Source organism: Papio anubis, chromosome 1 (assembly GCF_008728515.1).
Source record: "Papio anubis isolate 15944 chromosome 1, Panubis1.0, whole genome shotgun sequence".
In the NCBI taxonomy this organism is placed as follows: domain Eukaryota; kingdom Metazoa; phylum Chordata; class Mammalia; order Primates; family Cercopithecidae; genus Papio; species Papio anubis.
Genome location: NC_044976.1, coordinates 39,452,294 through 39,475,560, shown reverse-complemented (window position 1 = coordinate 39,475,560; position 23,267 = coordinate 39,452,294). Strand labels below are relative to the sequence as shown.

General features: G+C 38.7%; 1 protein-coding gene across 17 annotated transcripts in view; it reads left to right on the top strand.

The window, feature by feature from the left end:
- Positions 1–23,267, top strand: part of SCMH1 (Scm polycomb group protein homolog 1) — a 225,002-nt gene that overhangs the window by 36,499 nt on the left and 165,236 nt on the right. For all 17 annotated transcript variants that reach the window (XR_004184447.1, XM_031667500.1, XM_031667486.1 and 14 more), the window contains exon 2: positions 20,625–20,754. Coding sequence is in view for 5 of the 17 variants with exons in the window: in XM_031667486.1 (XP_031523346.1) it covers positions 20,742–20,754 (13 nt within the window). In the remaining 12 variants the exon portion in view is untranslated. The remainder of the gene's footprint in view (positions 1–20,624; positions 20,755–23,267) is intronic.

Below are 23,267 nucleotides of genomic sequence, written 5' to 3'. Positions count from 1 at the left end.
TACTAGTTGTTCCTTTCCATGTTTCGTGCTTCCTTTAGGAGCTCTTGTAGGGCAGGCCTGGTGGTGACAAAATCTCTCAGCATTTGCTTGTCTGTAAAGGATTTCATTTCTCCTTCACTTATGAAGGTTAGTTTGGCTGGATATGAAATTCTGGGTTGAAAATTCTTTTCTTTAAGAATGTTGAATATTGGCCCCCACTCTCTTCTGGCTTGTAGGGTTTCTGCCGAGAGATCCGCTGTTAGTCTGATGGGCTTCCTTTTGTGGGTAACCTGACCTTTCTCTCTGGCTGCCCTTAACATTTTTTCCTGGATTTCACCCTTGGTGAATCTGACAATTATGTGTCTTGGGCTTTCTCTTGTCAAGGAGTATCTGTGTGGTGTTCTGTGTATTTCCTGAATTTGAATGCTGGCCTGCCTTGCCAGGTTGGGGAAGTTCTCCTGGATAATATCCTGAAGAGTGTTTTCCAACTTGGTTCCATTCTCCCTGTCACTTTCATGTACACTAGTCAAATGTAGATTTGGTCTTTTCACATAGTCCCATATTTCTTGGAGGTTTTGTTCATTTCTTTTTACTTTTTTTCTCTAATCTTGTCTTCTTGCTTTATTTCATTAATTTGATCTTCAATCACTGATATCCTTTCTTCCACTTTGTCGAATCAGCTATTGAAACTTGCGCATGTGTCATGAAGTTCTCATGCCATGGTTTTCAGCTCCATCAGATCATTTAAGGTCTTCTCTACACTGTTTATTCTAATTAGCCATTTGTCTAACTTTTTTTTCAAGGTTTTTAGCTTCCTTGTGATGGGTTAGAACATGTTCGTTCCTTTAGCTCGGAGAAGTTTTGTTATTGCTGACCTTCTGAAGCCTTCTGTCACCTGGTCAAAGTCATTCTCCATCCAGCTTTGTTCTGTTGCTGGCGAGGAGCTGTGATCCTTTGGAGAAGAAGAGGCACTCTGGTTTTTAGAATTTTCAGCTTTTCTGCTGTGGTTTCTCACCATCTTTGTGGTTTTATCTAACTTTGGTCTTTGATGTTGGTGACCTACAGATGGGGTTTTGGTATGGATGTCCTTTTTGTTGATGTTGATGCTATTCCTTTCTGTTTGTTAGTTTTCCTTTTAGCAGTCAGGTCCCTTAGCTGCAGGTCTGTTGGAGTTTGCCGGAGGTCCACTCCAGATCCTGTTTGCCTGGGTATCACCAGCAGAGGCTGCAGAACAGCAAATATTGCAGAACAGCAAATATTGCTGCCTGATCCTTCCTCTGAAAGCTTCGTCCCAGAGGGGCATCTGCCTGTATGAGATGTCAGTCGACCCCTACTGGGAGGTGCCTCCCAGTCAGGTTACATGGGGTTCCGGGAACCACTTGAGGATGCAGTCTGTCTGTTCTCAGAGCTCAAACACTGTGCTAGGAGAACCACTGCTCTCTTCAGAGCTGTCAGACAGGGATGTTTAAATCTGCAGAAGTTGTCTGCTACCTTTTGTTCAGCTATGCCCTGCCCACAGAGGTAGAGTCTATAGAGGCAGTAGGCCTGTTGAGCTGCAGTGGGCTCTGCCCAGTTTGAGCTTCCTGGCCGCTTTGTTTACCTACTCAAGCCTCAGCAGTGGCAGACACCCCTCCTCCTGCGAGGCTGCAGTCTTTCAGGTCAATCTCAGACTGCTGCGCTAGCAGTGAGCAAGGCTCCATGGGCATGGGACCCACCAAGCCAGGCACGGGAGAGAATCTCCTGGTCTTCCAGTTGCTAAGAGTGTGGGAAAAGTGCAGTATTTGGGCAAAGGTGTACTGATTTTCCAGGTACAGTCTGTCATGGCTTCCTTTGGCTAGAAAAGGGAAATCTCCCGACCCCTTGTGCTTCCCAGGTGAGGTGATGCCCCATCCTGCTTCGGCTCGCCCTCCGTGGGCTGTACCCACTGTCCAACCAGTCCCAATGAGATGAACCAGGTACCTCAGTTGGAAAGGCAGAAATCACCTGTCTTCTGCGTCGATTACGCTGGGAGCTGCAGACCGGCGCTGTTCCTATACAGCCATCTTGCAGTTCCTTCATTTTTGTTTCATTTTTAGAGATTTTCCTTAACTATATTTCTCTCAGAAATCAATTTGTGGGTTGTAATTATAAGCCATCCAAGTATATGTTTTCAATTCAGTAAGTAGCCACTATTCTGGTCATACAATTTTTGAGTTTTGTGCCTTTTTTCCTTACTATTAAATTAGTATATACTCATTTCATTAATAAATACCTATTGAGTGTCTCCTCTTACACCAGGCACTATTCCAGGTGCTGGGATGTAATGTTGAATGAATAACATAAACACCCCAGTGAGAGAGACAAATAAATAAGACATGGAAAATTTTAAATGGTGCTAACTGCTGTGTGGAGAATTAAGAGTAGTATGATAGAAAGAGTCTAGGTGACTACTTTAGTTTGAGTGATCAGGGAAGGATTCTCTGTGGAGGTGACATTTAAGCTAAGACCTGAATGATGAGAAGGCAGCCGTGTGAATATGGAGGCGGAACATTCCAGGGAGTGTAAAGGCTCCAAGATCATAAGGAACTTGGCCTCCAGCAATAGCTGAGAAGACCAGTGTAGCTGGAGCAAAGCAAAAGGTGAGAGCTGTAGGAGATGAAGTAGCAGAGGTAGGTAGGGGTCACATCATGCAGGACTATGTGGGCCAGGATAAGGTACTTGGATTTGATTTAAAGTGCTATGGGGAGCCTTTGGGGATTTTAAGCTGGAGAGTGATATGATCTAATTTGCGTTAACATATGGTCAGGACGGGATTGTATAGGGAAGAAAATAGGTCAGTACTGAGAACCTGTAACTCAAACACAGGAAAAAGATTGCATTTGCTGTTAAGGCATACTAAATAGCCCAGTTTTCCTTGAAAAATCCTAAGCCTAAGAGACAAGAAATGTGGCCAGATTTCATTGTTTTGATTCCCAGTTGCACCATGTACCAACTGTGTAACCTTGGACAAATTATAAGACATCTCTCTGCACTGGTTTCTCATCATTAAAATGAAGATAATAATAGTGCCTGCCTTATAGACTAGTGAAAAATTGAACAACATAATACATGGAATGTGCTTAGAGCAGTGCTTGGCACATAATAAGTACCTAATAGATGTTTAATTTTGTATTTCCTTTAGAACCGTGTTTTTGTCTGATAGCCGTGTGGTTAATATGACTGGATGTAATGAATTTTTAGTTTTATTTAATTTTAAGTAAATTTAACATTAAAAACTCATCTCAGTTCAGTTGTTAGAAAAGTTTTAAGTATGTTTGAAACAATTTGGATATGTGAATTTTCTATATGAATTTTCTTTTTCAAGTGTAAATTTACGAAATTGAAATAATGGATCAAGTATTTCTGATGAAAATTTAGCATCTGAATTGAGGTAAGCTGTAAGTGTAAATGTATACCAGATTTTAAAGACACTATACAAATAATGTATTTTCATTAATGATTTTTATGATTACTTGCCAAAATAATATTTTGATATATTGGGTTAAATAAAATGCATTATTAAAATCATTTTTCACTTTTTATTTTTTTAAAACTTTAAAAAATGTGACTACTAGAAAAATGTAAAAGTCACCTATGTAATTTTATATTTTTCCAGTAATCACATTTTTAAAAGTTAAAAGAAACAAGTGAAAATAATTTTAATAATGCACTTTATTTAATAAATACTGAACGTTATTCTTATATTTCTATTGGATAGCACTGTTCTAGACCCCGGGTCAGGGGTAGTAGGAGAAGCGTATAGACTAGGAGAGGTGCTTTTTCTAATTACACAAATACCTCTAGAGATTCTGAAACATCTTCATCCAGTGGAGCCTCCTTACCCATCAAATTACTCCTACCTCCTATTCCCTTGCTGAAAATCAGTGCTCTTAGTGAGCCTGCCCTCACTGATAAGAGTTTGTATTCTTCAGGAGTGTCCGGGTGCAAAAAGTTACAAATTGCACTAAATTTAACAAGGTTAGACACCCATTAATGATTTTGATGAAATAAAATTTTGGAGTTATCTAAACTATTAAATAGTATGATACTACCATATAAAAGTACAATAAAGTCTACTATGAATCCTGGTCTGTTGGACCCCAGAGGCTTAAAGTGAGAAAGAATTAAAGTAGATTTTATGAAAGTAAGGAATGAATTACTAGGTCAAAAGCTGAGGAAGTTGAGGAAGGCATCTTGTGTTCTAAAAGCTAGATTTCTGGGAAGAGGTGGAGGGAAGGCTGGGCACGATGGCTCACGCCTATAATCCCAGCACTTTGGGAGGCCAAGGCAGGCAGATCACGAGGTCAGGAGTTTGAGACCAGCCTGGCCAACATGGTGAAACCCCGTCTCTACTAAAAATACAAAAATTAATGAGTCATGGTGGTGGGCGCCTGTAATCCCAGCTACTCGAGAGGCTAAGGCAGGAGAATCAGTTGAACCCAGGAGGCAGAGATTGCAGTGAGCCAAGATCGTGCCACTGCACTTCAGCCTGGACAACAAGAGTAAGACTCTGTCTCAAAAAAAAAAAAAAAAAAAAAAAAACCTCAAAAAGCTAAGTAACCATAAACTTTGGTCTCTGAAGTGAAACTGGACATGTGTTTTTTTTCTCATGCCTCTTGGTTCCTGCTAGTTTTGTGCTTGCATACAGAGGTTTCCTGAGTTGTTTAAAGAGGCATTATTCTCAGGAGTTGCCATGAAAAAGGTTCCTAATAAATACTGAGCACTATTCTGCCTGAGCCGTTTAGATTGCTTATTCTATATTCTTTTTACATTACCTTAAATTAATTTTTTAAAAAAAATCAGTGATGTGCCTTAGCCAAATACCTATTACCTTTCAAAGATTATTTCTTGCCCTCTTAAGTCACTTCTCTAGAGAAGAGAGACCTTTCCTGAGTTCTTTACCTGAGTCACAGAATACACATTTCACTGGAAGCCGCTTTTTGGTGAGAAAATAGGTAGTCTCAGAGTTTCCCAACCAGAAATTAGTGTCAAGGCAACTGCTTGAGTTGCTCATAGGAAGACAACTAATATAACTTGGTAAGTTTCCTTATTTCAATTTTCTGTGAAGCCATAAAATCAGATACTTGCAGAGGTGAATGATGAGGAAACAGGCATGCAGCTGGTTTGCAGTAAATGTGGGACCCACCTGGGAAGGCACTAAGAGAACACTGAGTTCTAACCTTTTGTTTTTCTGTTGAGGAAATGGCAGCCCTGAGGAAGTGACTTCTCTGTGGTAGAATGAACCAGGCCAAATCTGGATCTTTCATCTCAGTTTCTTGATACAGAGAAACCATGTTTACCCTCAAGTTTGTAATTCTGTAGGATTCATACAAGACCCTGGATAATGCCATGGATTTATAACTCCCTCAGTTTTTAAAAGATAAGAATCTGAGACTTTAGAGGGGATTTACAGAATGGTTTATGGATGCTGTTCTGTCACTGAGCTCAAATTACTTTATTTACCCCTCTTCATGGCCCAGATAGTTGAGGATCTAATCTATTGTCAGGGCTCTTTGTCCAAGGAGATAGTTTTCTATATAGGATTCTAACCTATTAGACTCTAAGAGGTTAAAGTTGATCTTGAGATCTCCGGTCCCTTGTAACATTGACATCTTTCAACAGTCTGCTTAGGCAGTGTGTGAACTGATAAAAAAAAAAAAAAAAAAAAAAAAAGGTACAGATTAATAATCTCTTATCTGTCCTCAAAGCCATATGAGTGAGACTTCAGCTTTTCATTTTGTTACCATGAAAAGCCTTTATTAGGTGACTCCTGTTTATAGATGATGACATGCATTCAAATCTTCACTCCAGAAGACCTTAGGGAAAAAGCCATTCTAAGAATGTTCTGGAGAGCTACAGGATTGTTCCATTATAACTTTTAAAGATTATTTTAGTTGGAAATTATTTTAAAATGGATTGTACTCCTTCTTCCCTTTAATTTAGTTTAATGAGACTAAGTATGTGTATGTGTGTGTGTGTAAAGGATACAAAGTTCCATGGGTTTTTAGTATCTATTCCTAACTCTGTTTTCCTTACAAGCATTATTATTATTATTTATTTATATATATTTTTGAGACGAGTCTAGCTCTTACCCAGGCTGGAGTGCAGTGGTGCAATCTCAGCTCACTGCAAGCTCTGCCTCCCGGGTTCACGCCATTCTCCTGCCTCAACCTCCCGAGTAGCTGGGACTCCTCCTGAGTACCTGGGACTACAGGTGCCCCCCACCACACCTGGCTAATGATTTTTGTATTTTTAGTAGAGACAGGGTTTCACCGTGTTAGCCAGGATGGTCTCGATCTCCTGATCTCGTGATCGGCCTCCCAAAGTGCTGGGGTTATAGGTGTGAGCCACTGCACCTGGCCACAAGCATTATTTTTATAGAATTGTGAGGTTTCCAGGAATGTATACAGTTGTAAAAAAAAACACCTAGATTTAAGTCTGTGGATCACAGTCAAAAAAGATATGAAAGCCAGTGCCCTAGGTAGTTCCTTCCTTGCACTAACAATACTTTTTTACATTTAAGATTTGACTATTTGCCAAGCCTCTGTACATACACACTGTGTATGGTCTATGATAAGTAAACTAGGGATGGTCTTCTTCTTGTTTTAAACTATACTAGGCAGGCATAAGGAAACCAAAAAGAGGATGGACTTTGAAATCAATCAATCTTTAATTTCAATTTTTATTTTAGATTCAGGGGGTACATGTGCAGGTTTGTTACAAGGGTATATTGCATGATGCTGAGGTTTAGGCTTCCATTGAATCCATCACCCAGATAGTGAACATAGTACCCAATAGGAAGTTTTCAGCACCCTCCCACCCCCACCCCCCATTGTGGAGTCCCTAGTGTATGTTATTCTTACTTTTATATCCATGTGTACCTGATATTTAGCTCCCGCTTATAAACGAGTACATGTGGTCCCAGAGTACCTTTAATATTAGCTTTTGCATGTAGAAGTTGAATGACCATGGGTACCTTAATCCTTAAGTTCCAAAGTTCAGCTTAAAAAAAATCTACATGGGAACAGTAATGCCAGAATTGTTGGGTGCTTTAAGTCCAGTAATAAAAACACCTACCAGGAGCACAGTAGATGACTCTCACAAAACAAAATGTTGAGTGGAAGGAAGTGGACATAAAAGAGGCCATATGATGTAATTTCATTTAAATAACGTTCAAAACAGGCAAAACTAACCTATGGTGATAGAAGTCAAGACCATGGCTACTCTTGGGTGGAGGAGTAACTGGGAGGGGAGGGCACAGGGGATATATATTGGGGTGCTAGTAATGTGCTCTTTCTTGGTTTGGAGATACATTATAAAAACTCACTGAGCTTTTTTTTCTGAGACGGAGTCTCGCTCTGTCGCCCGGGCTGGAGTGCAGTGGCCGGATCTCAGCTCACTGCAAGCTCCGCCTCCCGGGTTTACGCCATTCTCCTGCCTCAGCCTCCCGAGTAGCTGGGATTACAGGCACCTGCCACCTCGCCTGGCGAGTTTTTTTTTTTTTTTTTGTATTTTTTAGTAGCGACAGGATTTCACCGTGTTAGCCAGGATGGTCTCCATCTCCTGACCTCGTGATCCGCCTGTCCCGGCCTCCCAAAGTGCTGGGATTACAGGCTTGAGCCACTGCGCCCGGCCTCACTGAGCTTTTATACTTATGATTTATGCACTTTTGGGTAATAATGTTATAGTTTAATAAGAAGTTATTTTTAAAGTGCCTAATACATAGTTTATTCTCTTCTGCTATGATGGTTCTTTAGGTTAACAACATGAAAGTTTATTTTAACACAATGATCCTAGCCTCTTTTCCTTGTAATCTTTCCATTTCTTTGTTCTGTAATAGTCTCTTTTTCCTAATTCCAGTTTTATACCTTGGCATTTTTAATAAATATATACTGATGATAATCCCAGTTAGTATAGTTGGAGGAGCTTAGGTCAGTCAGTGCCTAACCTTGGGGTAGGCACTATTACTTCCATTTTAAAGATGTAGAAATTGAGGTCCAGAGGCACTTAGTAACCTGTCCAAGTTTACATAGCTAGTGACAAAGTTGGTATTCAAGCCCAAAGCCCATCTGTACTGCATGCTATGTATAGATAATAACATTATCCAGAGAAGGAATATGTTTATTAGAAGATAAACAGTTTGGAAACATGTTAACAGGAAGTCATAAAGAAAATTGATAGAGGACGACATTTAGGACTACCCAGGAAAAGGAATTCTGTGGCTCAAGATTGGATTTCTTGAAAGTCCCCATGAAGCTTTTTGTGTTCCTTTTGCAAGATGGCTGAATGAGGCTATCAAACACTGATGCACATCCACCTGTTGCCTTTTTTTTAAATTGTGGCAAAATATACACAACTTAAAGTTTACCATCTTAAGACATTAAGTACATTTATAATGTGTGTAGTTTTCACCATTATCCATCCCTAGAATTTTTTTTTATCATCCCAAACAGAAATTCTATACCCATTAAATATAACTCTCTTCTCTTCACCAGTTCCCTGGTAACCCTTATTCAACTTTCCATCTCTATGAATTTATGTATTATAGGTTCCTCATGTAAGTAGAATCGTACAGTAGTTGTCCTTTTGTATCTGACCAGTTTCACTTAGCACAGTGCCTTCAAGGTTCATCCATGTTGTCGCATTTATCAGAATTGCGTTCCTTTTTATGGCTGAATAATATTCTGTTGGATGTGTATACCATGTTTTGTTTATCCAATCATCTGTTGATGGACACTTAAATTGTTTCCCACTTTTGGCTATTGTGAATCATGCTTCTATGAACATTGGTGTACAGGTGTCTGTTTGAATCCCTGCTTTCAATTCTTTTGGGTATATAACTAGGGGTGGAATTGCTGGATCATATGATAATTCCACATTTGACTTTTTGAAGAACTGCCAAACCGTTTTCCACAGCAGCCGTACCATTTTACATTCCCACCAGCAATGCTGACGGTTCCAATTTCCCCATATCCTCACCAACACTTGTTGTTTTTCTTTTTTTCATAACAGCCATCCTAATAAGTGTGAAGTAGTATATCATTGTAGGTATTTTTGCATTTCTTTAATGATTATTGATGCTGAGCATCTTTTCATGTGGTTATTGGCCATCCGTATATCTTCTTTGGAGAATTGTCTTTTGCCCATTTTTGAATTGGGTTGTTCAGGTTTTTTGTTCTTGTTGTTGTTGAATTATAGGAGTTCTGTGTATATTTTGGATATTGACAGACTACAAACATGATTTGCAAGTATTTTCTCTGATTCTGTGGGCTGTCTTTTCACCCTCATGATAGTATCTTTTGATGCACAGAAATTTTTCATTTTGGTGAAATCCAGTTTATCTGTTTTCTGTTTTGTTGCCTGTGTTTTATTTGTCATATCCTATAGTCATTGTCAAATCTAAAATGTTGAAGATTTTCCCCTATATTTTCTTCTAAGAGTTTTATAGTTTTAGCTCTTATATGTATTTAAGTCTTTGGCACATTTTGAGTTAATTTTTTTGTATATGGTATAAGGTAAGTATTCAGCTTCATTCTGCTGCATATGGATATTCAGTTTTCCCAGACTTGTTTGTTGAAGAGTGTCCTTTTCCCATTAAATGGTCTTGGGACTTTTATTGAAAATTTATTGACTATTTTTGAGCTCTCTGTTCTATTACATTGGTCTATTTATCCTTATGCCAATACTCTACTATTTTGATTACTGTAGCTTTGTAGTACTTTTTGGAATCAGAAAGTATAAGTTTTCTAACTTTGTTCTTTTTTTTTAAGATTGTTTGAGCTATTTGAAATCCTTTAAGATTCTATGTGAATTTGAGGACAACTTTTTCTATTTGTGCAAAAATGCCATTTGGATTTTGATAGGGATTGCGTTGAATCTGTAGATTGCTTTGGATAGTATTGCCATCTTAACAATATTAGTCTTTCAGTTTATGAACACAGAGCAGAATATCTTTTCGTTTACTTACATCTTTAATTTCTTTCTGCAATATTTTGTAGTTTTCAGTGTACAAGTCTTTAGCCTTGGTTAAATTTATTCCTAAATATTTTATTCTTTTTGATACTATTTAAATGGAATTATTTTCTTAATTTTCTTTACACACTGTTCATTGCTAGTGTATAGAAAATCAACTAAACTTTGTGTGTGACTTTGTATCCTGCAGCTTTGCTGAATTCATTTATTAGCTCTAACAGCTTTTTTGTGGAATGTTTAGGGTTTCCTACATATAAGATTATATCATCTGCAAACAGAGATCATTTCACTTCTTCCTTTCAAATCTGAATGCCTTTAATTCCTTTTTCTTGCCTAATTACTTTAGCTAGAACTTCCAGTACTGTGTTTAATAGAAATGGTAAAAGTGGCTATCCTTGTCCTATTCCTAATCTCAGTAGGGGAAAAGCTTTCAGTCTTTCACCATTGAGTATAATATTAGCTGTGAGTTTTTTATATATGGCCTTTATTATGTTGAAGAAGTTCCCTTCTATTCTTAGTTTATTGAATATTTTCATTATAAAGCACATTAAATTTTAATTTTGTCAAATGCTTTCACTACATCGAGATTACCATGTGCCGTTGGTTGTTTTTTTTTTTTTAAACTTCATTCTATTTGTGGTATATTACACTGATTGATTTTCATGTGTTGAACCATCCTTATATTCTGGGAATAAACCTCACTTGGTAATTGTGTATGCTTTTACTAATTGTGTATGCTCTTACTATGCTACTGAATTTTGTTTGCTAGTATTTTGTTGAGGATTTTTGCATTTTTAAGGGCTGTTTTTGAAATTAAAGTTTTATTGGAACACAGCCATGCCCATTCATTTCTGTATTATCTATGGCTACTTTCATGTTTCAACAGAAGCCACACGGCCTGCTAAGCTGCAAATATTTATTATCTGGCGTTTTTTTTTTTTTTTTTTTTTGGATGGAGTTTCACTCTTGTTGCCCAGGCTGGAGTGCAATGGCATGATCTTGGCTCACCACAACCTCCATCTCCCAGGTTCAAGTGATTCTCCTGCCTCAGCCTCCCTCGTAGATGGGATTACAGGCGTGCACCACCAAGCCCAGCTAATTTTGTATTTTTAGTGGAGATGGGATTTCTCCATGTTGGTCAGGCTGGTCTTTCACTTCCGACCTCAGGTGATCCACCCACCTTGGCCTCCCACAGTACTGGGATTATAGGCATGAGCCACCATGCCCAGCCTATCTGGCTCTTTATAGGAAAAGTTTGCCAACTTCTGAGTTAGGCAAATAACTCCTTACTCTGTTTCCACACTGCCCAAGAAATCTGGTTCTCATTTGGATTCCTGTGTAGATGCACCTTTAAAGTTGAATGGCCCTGGTCACATACCAATAAATATTTTAGGCGGTTATATTTCTCACAGCAAATTAATAAATTAACATTCTAGTTTATCCATTATTGTGTATGACCTATAGCTGTATCCCCAAGAGTCTGTTCCATTTTTAACAGAATCAAGGTTCTGAACTCACAAAGCTGAGGAAAGTATCCTGGAAATTGGAAACTTAACCAAATTGCTGCCCTTGGGAAGCCTTGTCTGGGTATCCAGCCTTCTGGCTTCCTCTGATGAAATCTAATTTCACTGCATGTCTTCTTTGATCTACAGTAGTTCATATTTCTATTTTTTTCTATCTTTCGCTTTTAGATTTCTACATCGTACTAAGGAAGAATGATTTCCTATATGATATAGCCGAACTATGCAAAAATCAGATCCTTGAAAAGGTCAGAACCTGTATTTATACATAGTAGAAATAGAGAGTTATCCTCTATTTAGGCTATGTATGAATATATGTGTCACAAAAAACAGCAAATGAAAAAACTTACCCTTTCTTGACATTTTATTCTGCAATTTTTACAAATTATGTGTGTCTTTATTATCTGCAAACTACTCTACACATATTTATCTCATAAGTATGTGTACTGTTATTAATCCTGTTTTATAGAAACAGTAAAGGTGTAAGAGACTTACTCAAAATCGTGTAACTGATAGCTGTAAGAACAAGTCCCAGATCTTTTGCCTGTAAGTCTTAACCTTTCCACTACATCATAAGTTCGTAATCAGTATCAGAATTTAGTAGACATGTAAGTATGCAAGCTGTATGAACATTGGAAATAATGTATGTAAAAGTCTATGAAAAAGTGTTAAAATCCCTTTATGGATGTTAAGTATCATAAATAATTCAGATTTTGACCTTCAATATCTAACATATAATCTTTGGGATGATACCAGAGTCCTCAATATACAATATACCATTGGCTTAGTATGGCAAGCAAAATTCTTCACAAGTATGGCAAGCCTCCTTTCTACTTTTCTAGCCTCAGCTCATTCAGTTTCTGTCATTGGTCCCTGTAGCTTACTTTGTCCCTTTTCATCTATAATAAATGGCTAGCATTGTCCAAACACATCATCCATTTCCATTTCTGTATTCAATTCCACATAATTAGGAAGAATGCCTAAAATGCCTATTTGTCTTTCTTCTGATAATCCTAGCTCAACTTCATCTCCTCCATGAAGCTTTCCTCAACCCTCCCCCACCTCTGGCAAAGTTAATCATTCCTTTCTGTTTTCCCAGAGCACTTTTTATAGCAAATCTCTGTATGGCAAAAATCATACGATGATTGTATATTTGAATTGCTATCGTTCCTACTAATCTGTGAGTTCTTTGTGAGCATGAACAGAGGCTTACACTTACTTGTCTTTGTGTCTTTAATATGTTACTACTAGGCTTAGATTTTGGTACTCAGCTCAGATACATTTTGTTTAATGAATGAAATAAAGGCTGCAGTTCTTTCCTTATAAGGATCTGTATGTACAGATACATAAGTGGGAAACTGACCACACAAAAATACCTAGAAACACATAAATATATGTAAAACGATATAGTGTATGCTTGAGGTAGAATACTGGAATGATCAGAGCCAGGTTGAGTTATTTAGGGAAGGATTCCTCTAGGTTAGTAGTTGGCAATCTATGGCCCACAGGCCAAATCCTTCTGCCACCAGTGTTTTGTAAATAGAGTTTTACTGGAACATAGCCATGTTCATTTGTTAGTGTATTATATGTCTGCCTTAATGCTATGATAACAGAATTGAGCAGTTGCAACAGAGACCATATGTCCTGTAAAACTGAAAATATTTGCCATCTGGCCCTTTACAGAAAAAGTTTGCCAACCCCTGGTCTAGGAATGGGCTTTTAATATGAAAAGAAGAGGAATGTGAATTGGTGAAGCATGAGTGTGCATCATAATTCAGTGAAAACCAGCCATAGTAGTAGGTATGCTAGGTAAGAAAGCTCCATTCCAATCCAGTTTGTCAGAGAGACCTATGCTGAAGAGATTAAATGTCAAGAATGTTTGGATTGAGAAAGAGGGAACACAAATCTAATGGAAAGAAATTTTGAAGTAAACACTCTGGGACTGCAGCAAAATAGTTTCCTAAATAGTAGCAAAGGATGATGATGAAGGAGAAGGAAGCAGCAACATAAATTAACATTGACTGAGTGTTTACTATGTGCCAGGTACTGTTCTAAGTGGTGTGTCTGTGTGTGTGTGTCCTATTTAATCCTCTCAACAACTAAATGAGATAATTGCTATTATCGTCTTTATTTTGCTGCAGAGGAAACTCAGGCACAGGAGGTTAAGCTAACTTGGTCAAGTTAGTACAACTGGTAAGTGATAGAACCAAATCTGAACCCAGACTGTCGGGCTGCAGAGTCTTCATAATAGAGAAGGGGAAATCTGGAGATATTTGGTAAAAATACCCTTAAGCTTGGAGTAAGGTACTTAGTCCAAGTAATTGGGAAATGTGCTATCCCAACATGGTAAAAAAATGAACAGACAATAAAAGAGTAATGATGGAAGGCAGGGTGTGCAATTCGAAGAGTGTACTATGAATTAGGCAGAATGGGCAGGGCAAGGAAACAGATACTTAAGACATGTTATATAGTCATACAGTAAGATACGTTGTATAGTCAGTCATTGCGTTTAACCTTGATGAGACCAGAAAGCAATTAACTTCTCCTTGCTCACATGAAAGCTGTCCTAAAATACTTGAAGAGCTGGTATATCCAATTGAGATATAGATTAGCAGTGACTTTCAAGGAGGTAAGGGACATTCAACCTCCCCACAAAAATATGCACACCTTAGAACCCCAAGTATATTATAATTGGTGAAGGTGTCAAGTCATAACACACACCATTCTCTCTCATTCTGTCTCCCTAAGAGAACTGGTTCCTGTCCAAGCCTGTATGACTATTATGGTAAATATTTACCTCTTTGGACCATTTTTTAAAAAAAATACATATATATTGTATGTATGTTAAAGTAATACATATGCACTATGAAAATTTTGCCAGTAGAAGTATACCAAATGAAAACATTGGCTAGAGATGGTAGGATTGGAGATGGAAGGAGGAGGAGACATTAAACTAAATGACTTTCAACATTTCTTCCAAATCTATAGTTCTATGTTTATACCAGCAGAGTGGTTACCAAGCACAAAGGAAAAGACCGCAATGTGACTTTGACATGGTTGGCTTGAACAGAGGACAAAATGGTACAGGAGAAAATCCAATATATGAAATCTAAATTTATAGAGCAGATTACTTTGCAGTGAACATTGAACTTATTTTTATAAAGATTGCTTTTAACTAGCCATTTTGGTATGTCCAAATATACTTAATTTTAATAAAAAATTTCATTTACACTTGTCAGTACTATATTTACTGTGTAAAATAAAGCAGGCACACATTGTTCATTATTTCAAAGAAGGAAGAGATTTCAGCCAAGTCACGTTGTAGTAGCTACAGTGGAAATAATTGAGCTGGGCCTTGCCCATAAACCTGCAATATGATAGAACTTAAAAGGCGGTCAGGCACGGTGACTCACACCTGTAATCGCAGCACTTTGGGAGGCCAAGGTAAGAGGATTACTTGAGGCCAGGAGTTCAAGACCAGCCTGGGTAACATAGTGAGACTTCGTCTCTACAAAAAATAAAAAAGTTAGCCAGGCGCATTGATGCACACCGGTAATCCTAGCCACTCAGGAAGCTGAGGTAGGAGGATTGTGTGAGTCCAGGAGTTTGAGGCTGCAGTGAGCTATGATCATTCCACTGTACTCCAGCCTGAGCAACAGGGTGAGACCTGACTCTTAAAAAGTAACTAACTTAAAAGATACCTTAAGTATGTAAGTTATGTGAAGTGCCTACCACAGTGCCAGTAAATGGTAGATGAAGACACAGAAGAGAAAAAAGATGATGGTGGTGATGATACTATTGTTATGTCTTCTGTCCCCATATCACACTTACGTAAGGCTTCAGAGAGAAAGTTGATATTGTATATATTTATATTCACACGTACATACACGCACACACATACTGTCCATGCTGCAAAACCTAAACTTGTACAGTGTTGTTTATAATAATGAAATCAGGACTCAGATTTGGAGTCTTAGATTTGGAAGGAACTTTAAAGATTACCCAGTCCAGCCTCCCTCTTCCTCCTGATGATTTAATATCTTCACCAATAGGTTATTTTACCTCTGCTTTCACATCCTTAGTGATGGCAAATTCATGCCTTTCCTTCCCGGAGAGCTTATCCCACTTTTGGATACAGAGCTCTGACTGGCAGAAAGTTCTTCCTAATAATGTGCTAAAGCTTATCTACCTATAGCTTCCACCCACTAGTTCTAATTCTCTCCCTTGGGGTAATATTGAACAAGTAGAGCAAATCTCATCTCTCTCCTACATGAAATCCCTCCAGATATTTGCAAACAGTTCTCATGTTTCCCCTGAGTCTTTCCTTCTAGTTAACCTTCCCTAGTTTCTTAAATTCTCACTCTCCTTGTTGCTTTCCTTTAAATGAGATTGTGCATCTGTATCTCATTCAAAATATAGGACCTAGAATTAAACATAAAATCCTACTTCTGATGTGTTTGGACTGGCAGGAGTGGAATATCCGGGACTGTCATTGTCCTTATTCCAAATATTGACTGAAATAATGATGATGCTGTTGCATTATTTAATGACATCAGATCCATATATGTCTGCTAGCAACTATGATTTGGCACTATAGGAACCACTGAACTTCTCTGTTCAAGAAGCATGAGCCCGAAGCATTCCAAAAAGCATTAGCTTCTCTTATGCTCTGCCTCACACCTCTGCAAGCTTCTGGAAAGGGTAAACATTATACATAGTTAAAGAATACTAGGACTGCCTGTAGGACAAAGGAAGTCATGGCATTTTCATTAGCCACTTATTGGTAGCTGGATTAGTTGTTAAAGGAAGTACTGGTGTTCTCATGGGTTCTTCTCTGCATACACAAAGATGTATAGTTACTACAAAGTAAGTGAAGAGGGGGGAACACCAAAGAGATATGCTCCCTCTTCTTTGTTCATCTCTGCTACATGGAGGAGACAGGATTTATTGCTTTCTTTGAGAAAGAGATTGGCCAGTTTCCTTCCTCCCCCTTCTTCTGGTGGATCATTCCAGAAGAATATTACATCTCATCATACTTATCTCCTAATAAAGTAAAAGTAAATGAAGGAGAGCTGGGGGCAGAGAATCGGCTGAGATGTGCTAGGAATACTTGGCTGGGCACAGTGGCTCATGCCTTGTAATCCCAGCACTTTGGGAGGCCGAGACGGGTAGATCACCTGAGGTCAGGAGTTCGAGATCAGCCTGGCCAACATGACGAAACCCTGTCTCTACTAAAAATACAAAAAATTAGCCAGGCTTGGTGGCAGGCACCTGTAATCCCAGCTACTTGGGAGGCTGAGGTTCACTGGAACCCGCGAGGCAGAGGTTGCAGTGAGCCGAGATTGCGCCACTGTACTCCAGCCTGAGCAACAAGAGTGAAACTCTGTCTCAAAACAAAACAGCAACAACAAAAAAACTTGTTAATCAGAGAGTGGCTGATCGATGGCGCATGCCAGGCGAGTCCCCTGTCTGGTGCATCCCAGACGAATTCCCTGTGTCCTGCCTGCCTGTAGCTTGTCCTTCATCACCACAGTGAGCAGATGTTCTGCTCACAGCTTTTCCATTTTAATTTCTGTGCATATTGGCATAGTATTATGATTTATCTAAAACTGAGAGTTCTGTCTTTTTGAGTTTTCAGAAGTACATTTGATGCATCTTTTTTTCTGTTTTCCAGTTTCCATTTCTAGGGGAAATATTCCTCCCTTCCTGTTCTTTGAAATACTTAACACGTATCTGGCATGTAGTAAACACTTAAAATGATAGTTATATATTAATAATTTGACTGTTGTTAATATACAAGTGATAATTTGTAACTAAGTTTTTAATTATATCTTAATATATGAAGAATTTTTTTCTACTTTTCCTTGCTTCAAGGGGTGGCCTGTTGTGATTGTTTTATTACATTTTGAAAGGATACTGCCATAGCCTTATGGATTTTTCTACTACCTATTATACTTCTTTCAATGACTTTCAGAAATACGGAGTCATTACATTCTCCAGATCTGCACTATGCAATGAGTAGCCACTACCATGTTTGTCTAATTAAATTTAAATTTAATAAAAATTAAATACAATAAAAAATGCACTCCGTTGTACTAGCTACATTTCAAGTCCTAAATAGCCACATGTGGCTAGTGGCTCCCCATTGGACAACAGGAATATTGAACATTTCCATCATTGCATTAAATTTTGAGAGGCTGAGGCTGGCAGATCCTTGAGGTCAGGAGTTTGAGACCAGCCTGGGCAACATGGCGAAACCCCATCTCTACTAAAAATACAAAAATTAGCCAAGCATGGTGGCACATGCCTATAATCCCAGGTACTCTGGAGGCACTGCTTTGGATATTAGTAGTCTGCGTTCTTGTGCTCTTTTCTCAGAAATTGAAGTGGATATATTTTCTAGGGTATTCCTAAGACTAATCTCTTAATGCTTCAGGGTTCTAAACATGCATTTTGAGGATTCACGTTACTGTTCTTATTCCAACCCCTTAGTGCCATTACTATCTTTTGGAATAAATACAAGAACTTTCATATCCTCCAAGAAGATTATTTTATTTTGTTTATTTTGTTTATTTATTTATTTATTTATTTTGAGACGGAGTCTTGCTTTGTCGCCCAGGCTGGAGTGCAGTGGCGCAATCTCAGCTCACTACAAGCTCCGCCTCCCGGGTTCACGCCATTCTTCTGCCTCAGCCTCTCGAGTAGCTGGGACTACAGGTGCCCACCACCACGCCTGGCTAATTTTTTTTTGTATTTTTAGTAGAGAGGGAGTTTCACCATGTTAGCCAAGATGGTCTCGATTTCCTGACCTCGTGATCCGCCTGCCTCGGCCTCCCAAAGTGCTAGGATTACAGGTGTGAGCCACCACGCCTGGCCCTATTTTTATTTATTTATTTATTTATTTATTTATTTTGAGACAGTGTTTCTCGCTGTTGCTGAGGCTGGAGTGCAGTGGTATGATCATAGCTCACTGCAGCCTTGACCTCCCAAGCTCAGGTGATCCTCCTGCCTTAACCTCCCAAGTAGCTGGAACTGTAGGTACACACACCACCATGCGTGGCTAATTTTTATATTTTTTTGTAGAGACGGGGTTTTACCATGTTTCTGAGTCTCAAACTCTTAGGCTCAAACAATTCTCCTGCCTCAGCCTCCCAAAGTGCTGGAATTACAGATGTGAGCCACCATGCCCAGCCTTACCATAAATTTTAAAGGTCCCAGCCAACAATAAGAGAAAACAAAGGAAGAAGTGGCAAAGTAGAAGTCATTCTAGCAGATATTCCATAGAGTCGTCAATCAAATTGCGAACACAGAATCCTTGGGTGCTAACCAGTAACAGGTGGTTGTGATGTTCCTTTTGTAAGTACATTGTATTATTCGAGATCTGACTTTTCCTTGTGAGAAAGGTATTAAACAGCAGTTTTTTCTTTAATAATCCTTGGTATCCACATTGCACACTTTTTATTTTTATGTTTTTTTTTTTTTTGAGACAGGGTCTCTATTGCCCAGGCTGGAGTGCAGTGGCGGGATCACAGCTTACTGCAGCCTCCTGGGCTCAACTCAGTCCTCCTACTTTTGTCTCCTGAGTAGCTGGGGCCACAGGCATGTACCCCATGCCCAGTTAAATTTAAAAAATTTTTTGTAGAGATGGGGTCTCACTGTGTTGCCCAGGCTGGTCTCAAACTCCTGAGTTCAGGCAATCCCCCCCACTTCAGCCTCCTAAAATACTGGGATTACAGGTGATCCTCCTGCCTTAACCTCCTTACAGGAGTGAGCCACCACACCCAGCCGTTAAGCACTTTCAAAGCCATTTTTTGTTTGTTATTTACAGCAGCCCAATGAAGCAGGTAGCATTGGGATTATTGTTCCTATTTGACTAATAAGAAAACTGAGATTCAGTTAAGTTACTGGCCTAAAGTCTTTTTTTTTTTTTTTTTTTTGATTCTCACTCTGTCGCCCAGGCTGGAGTGCAGTGGCATGATCTCTGCTCACTGCAACCTCTGCCTCCCGGGTTCAAGTGATTCTCATGCCTCAGCCTCCCGGGTAGCTGGGATTACAAGCATGTGCCACCATGCTTGGCTAATTTTTGTGTTTTTAGTAGAGATGGGGTTTCGCCATGTTGGCCAGGCTGGTCTTGAACCCCTGACCTCAAGGATCTGCTCAAAGTGCTGGGACTACGGACGTGAGCCACCGTGTCCAGCCATGTTACCTGCCTAACATCTTAAAGGGAAAATAAACATTAAGGCAAGATAGAGTTGAGATTCAAATCAGGGTAAAATTTTAACGTCAAATTCAGCATGTTTTGTTTTGTTTTTACTTTGTTTTTGTTCTACTTTACTACCACTCTGACTGTAATAAAGAAAAGAGTGAAAGTTCTTTAGGGGAACTGAGGTACTCCCAAAGAATTGCTACAGTCCCATTTGTCCTGTGACCATATGCTTGGGGTGCCATAACAGAATACCACAGACTGAGTGGCTTAAACAATAGAAATTTATATCCTCAAACTTCTGGGGGCTGGAAGTTCAGTGTCAAGATGCTGGCAGGAGAGGCTAGAGATGAGGTCTCTCTCCTTAGCTTACAGATGACACCTTCTTTCTGAGTCCTCATGTGGCATTTTTTTCTGTGTGGGAGAAAGAGATATCTCATGTCTCATCCTTTTGTTTTAAAGGAACCAATTATATCAGATTAGGGCCTCACCTGTATGACTTTATTTAACCTTAATTACCTCCTTAAATGCCCTGTCTCCAAATGTAGTCACATTGGGGGGTAGGGCTTTGATGTATGAATTTGGGGGAGACACAGTTCAGCACATAACACAATGTTAATAGGTTTTTAGTGGCTTTTGATATTCTGGCTTAGCCTGGTTAGCTGGAAACTAAATTTAATATTTGCATGGGACCAAATGTAGCAAATATCTGTATTCTTTATTTCTGTGAATATAGAAGCTTAGCTAAATTCAGCCTGTGGTACTTGCTGTAAGGTACTTTGCAACTCCAGGATATTCTAATAGCAAAAAAATCTGTCTCTAAATTTTCTACTTTTCTTATAATGTAGCCCAATTTGTTAATAATTAGAGATCTCAGTACTTTACAGGTAATAAATGTTCCTCTCCTTCCTCCCCACCCACCTGTTTTACAGATGGAGAAATTAGCATACAGAGAAACTGACTTGTCAGATGTCAGAGCAAGGTATTGGTGGATCCAGGGATAAATCCCAAACTTCTTAACTCCTAGACCGGTTTTTAGTCCATTGACTATGCAGCCTAATGGTAAGTATCTTTTTACCTTATCCTGGAAGTAAGAGGGATTAAGAGACCTAGCAAGGACTGGCTTTAAGGAATTCCTCGCTACTAATTAGACTACTCGTTACCCTTTTCTTTATAGCCATGATGTCATTTTTGTCATTGGCATGAATTTTCCAGATTGGGAGAGGAGGTTTGAAGTTTTGCTTTTCAAATAGTTAAAAATATTTCTCGGTGGCTCATGCCTGTAATCCCAACACTTTGGGAGGCCAAGGTGGGCGGATCACCTGAGGTCGGGAGTTCGAGACCAGCCTGACCAACATGGAGAAACCCCATCTCTACTAAAAATACAAAACTGGCGGGCATGGTGGCACATGCCTATAATCCCAGCTACTTGGGAGGCTGAGGCAGAATTGCTTGAACCCAGGCGGCAGAGGTTGCTGTGAGCTGAGATATCACTGTTGCACTCCAGCCTGGGCAGCAAGAGCAAAACGCCATCTCAAAAAAAAAAAAAAAAAATCTGTAACAGTTTGGCTACATGATAAATAATTATTAAGAAAGGAAACTATTATTTAATGAATTTGTTCGCTGTGGCAACAGAAATACAATGCAAGCCACTTATGTAGTTTAAAGTTTTCTAGTAGCCACATTTAGAAAGGTAAAAAAGAAGAAGGGGCATGGGGGCTCTCACCTGTAATCCCAGCACTTTGGGAGGCCAAGGTGGGCCAATTGCTTGAGCCCAGGAATTGGAGACCAGCCTGGGCAACATAGCAAAACCCCATTGCTGCAAAGAATACAGAAGCGTAGCCAGTCATGGTGGTGTGAGCCTGTAGTTCCAGCTACTAGGGAGGTCATAACACTTTATCACACTTAGGTAACTCTCTGTCTTCTAGACTAAGAGAGGGTGCCTTGTTGTTTTTTTAATCCTTATTACCTAACACAGGGCTGGAACTTAGATAGTTAATGAATTTTTCGTTTGAAGCATGGATGAATGCAGTTTCAGTATGGAAATATCAAAAATTTTAAGAGTGTTATTTTGAAAATAGTAAGTTGGAAATGGAATTTAAATATCAAATTGTACAAGATTTAATAGGAAGCTACCCTCTTTAAACCTATAATATTACGTTCATTGATTCATTTTATTGACCTAGATATGTGAGATAGTAAGGAAAATAAGACATAATCTTTACTAGCAAATAGTTCATAATTAAGATATACATGTGATCAAACACAAATACACACACATAAAATATAGATAGTTGCTACTATAATATCTCAGCTCCTGTAATATTGTTTGATGCTTAGTGAAACAGAATTTCAAGGTCGAATAGGGTCTTAGGAGTTTATCTAGTTATCTCCCTTTATAACCTGTGAATTTTTCTCTCAGCTTGGAAAAGTTTCAGCATCTTTGGTGATAAGTGGTCATTCAGCTTTTCTGCTTGTACATTTTAGTGTATAACCAGTCCTCTACAGGACAATTCTCATTGTCAGAAAGTCTCTCTCTGACATCTGCTTCCCTGTAGTGAATGCTTTGTCGAATGCCTCCAATCAAAAGACTACATTTTGTGAAATCCCTGGTGAGCATTCTAGTAGCAGGTAAACTAGAACAGGGGTTTTCTATCTGATTTGTTTAGTGATATATCTCCAGTGCCTAGAATAATGACTGGCAAACAGTGGTAATAAATGTTTGTTGAATGAATTAATCTAAACATAAGCAGGATTTAGAGCATTATTTCAATTCAGTTTTTTAATTGTCAGATTTACACCCTTTGTGGACTATTATATATCTTTCATTGCTGTTTGCTGATCGGTTCTTTGCCTCTATGGCACAGTTTAACTTATTGAGCCCTAAATTTGTCATCTGTAAGAAGATATTAATAGTACCTGAGGTGGAATATATGAAAATACCTGGCACTGGGCCTGGTATATATAGTAATGGTAAGTATTAGTTGAATCTGAAATGGAATCAGTGCAGCAACCTCTGAACCTCCCCTGACCCTGACATCCCAGGAATGCAAGTTTATTTTTTAAAATTAATTAATTTCAAGAAGTATGCATTAACACAGAATATACCATTTTAATAATAATAGTGTACAGTTCAGTGACACTGAAGACATTCACATTGTTGTGCACCCATCACCATCATCAGTCTCTAGAACTTTTTTCATTTTGCAGAACTGCAGCTGTACCCATTAAAAATGGTAAGTTCATTTTTAATATTAGCTTAGGTAAAGCATGACTGAAATGGTAAATCTGTAGTAGAAAAAATAATACATTCTAAAACTAAATATAAATTACATACTATCTGTAGTTTAAAGTACCTGTTTTCAGTTATTGTTTATTAACTTGAATAATTGATATCTTACCATCTGGCTTCTAGGTATCATCCTCTGTGTCACAATTATTTTGATGAGAGTGTGCATTGAAATATTGACTTTTTAATATGGATAATTTTTCTCTCATTGCATAACGTTCTGCATGTAGTAAAAAGACAAGTTTTTTTTTTTTTTTTTCTGCTTGCTGTGTGCCGAACTCTAGGA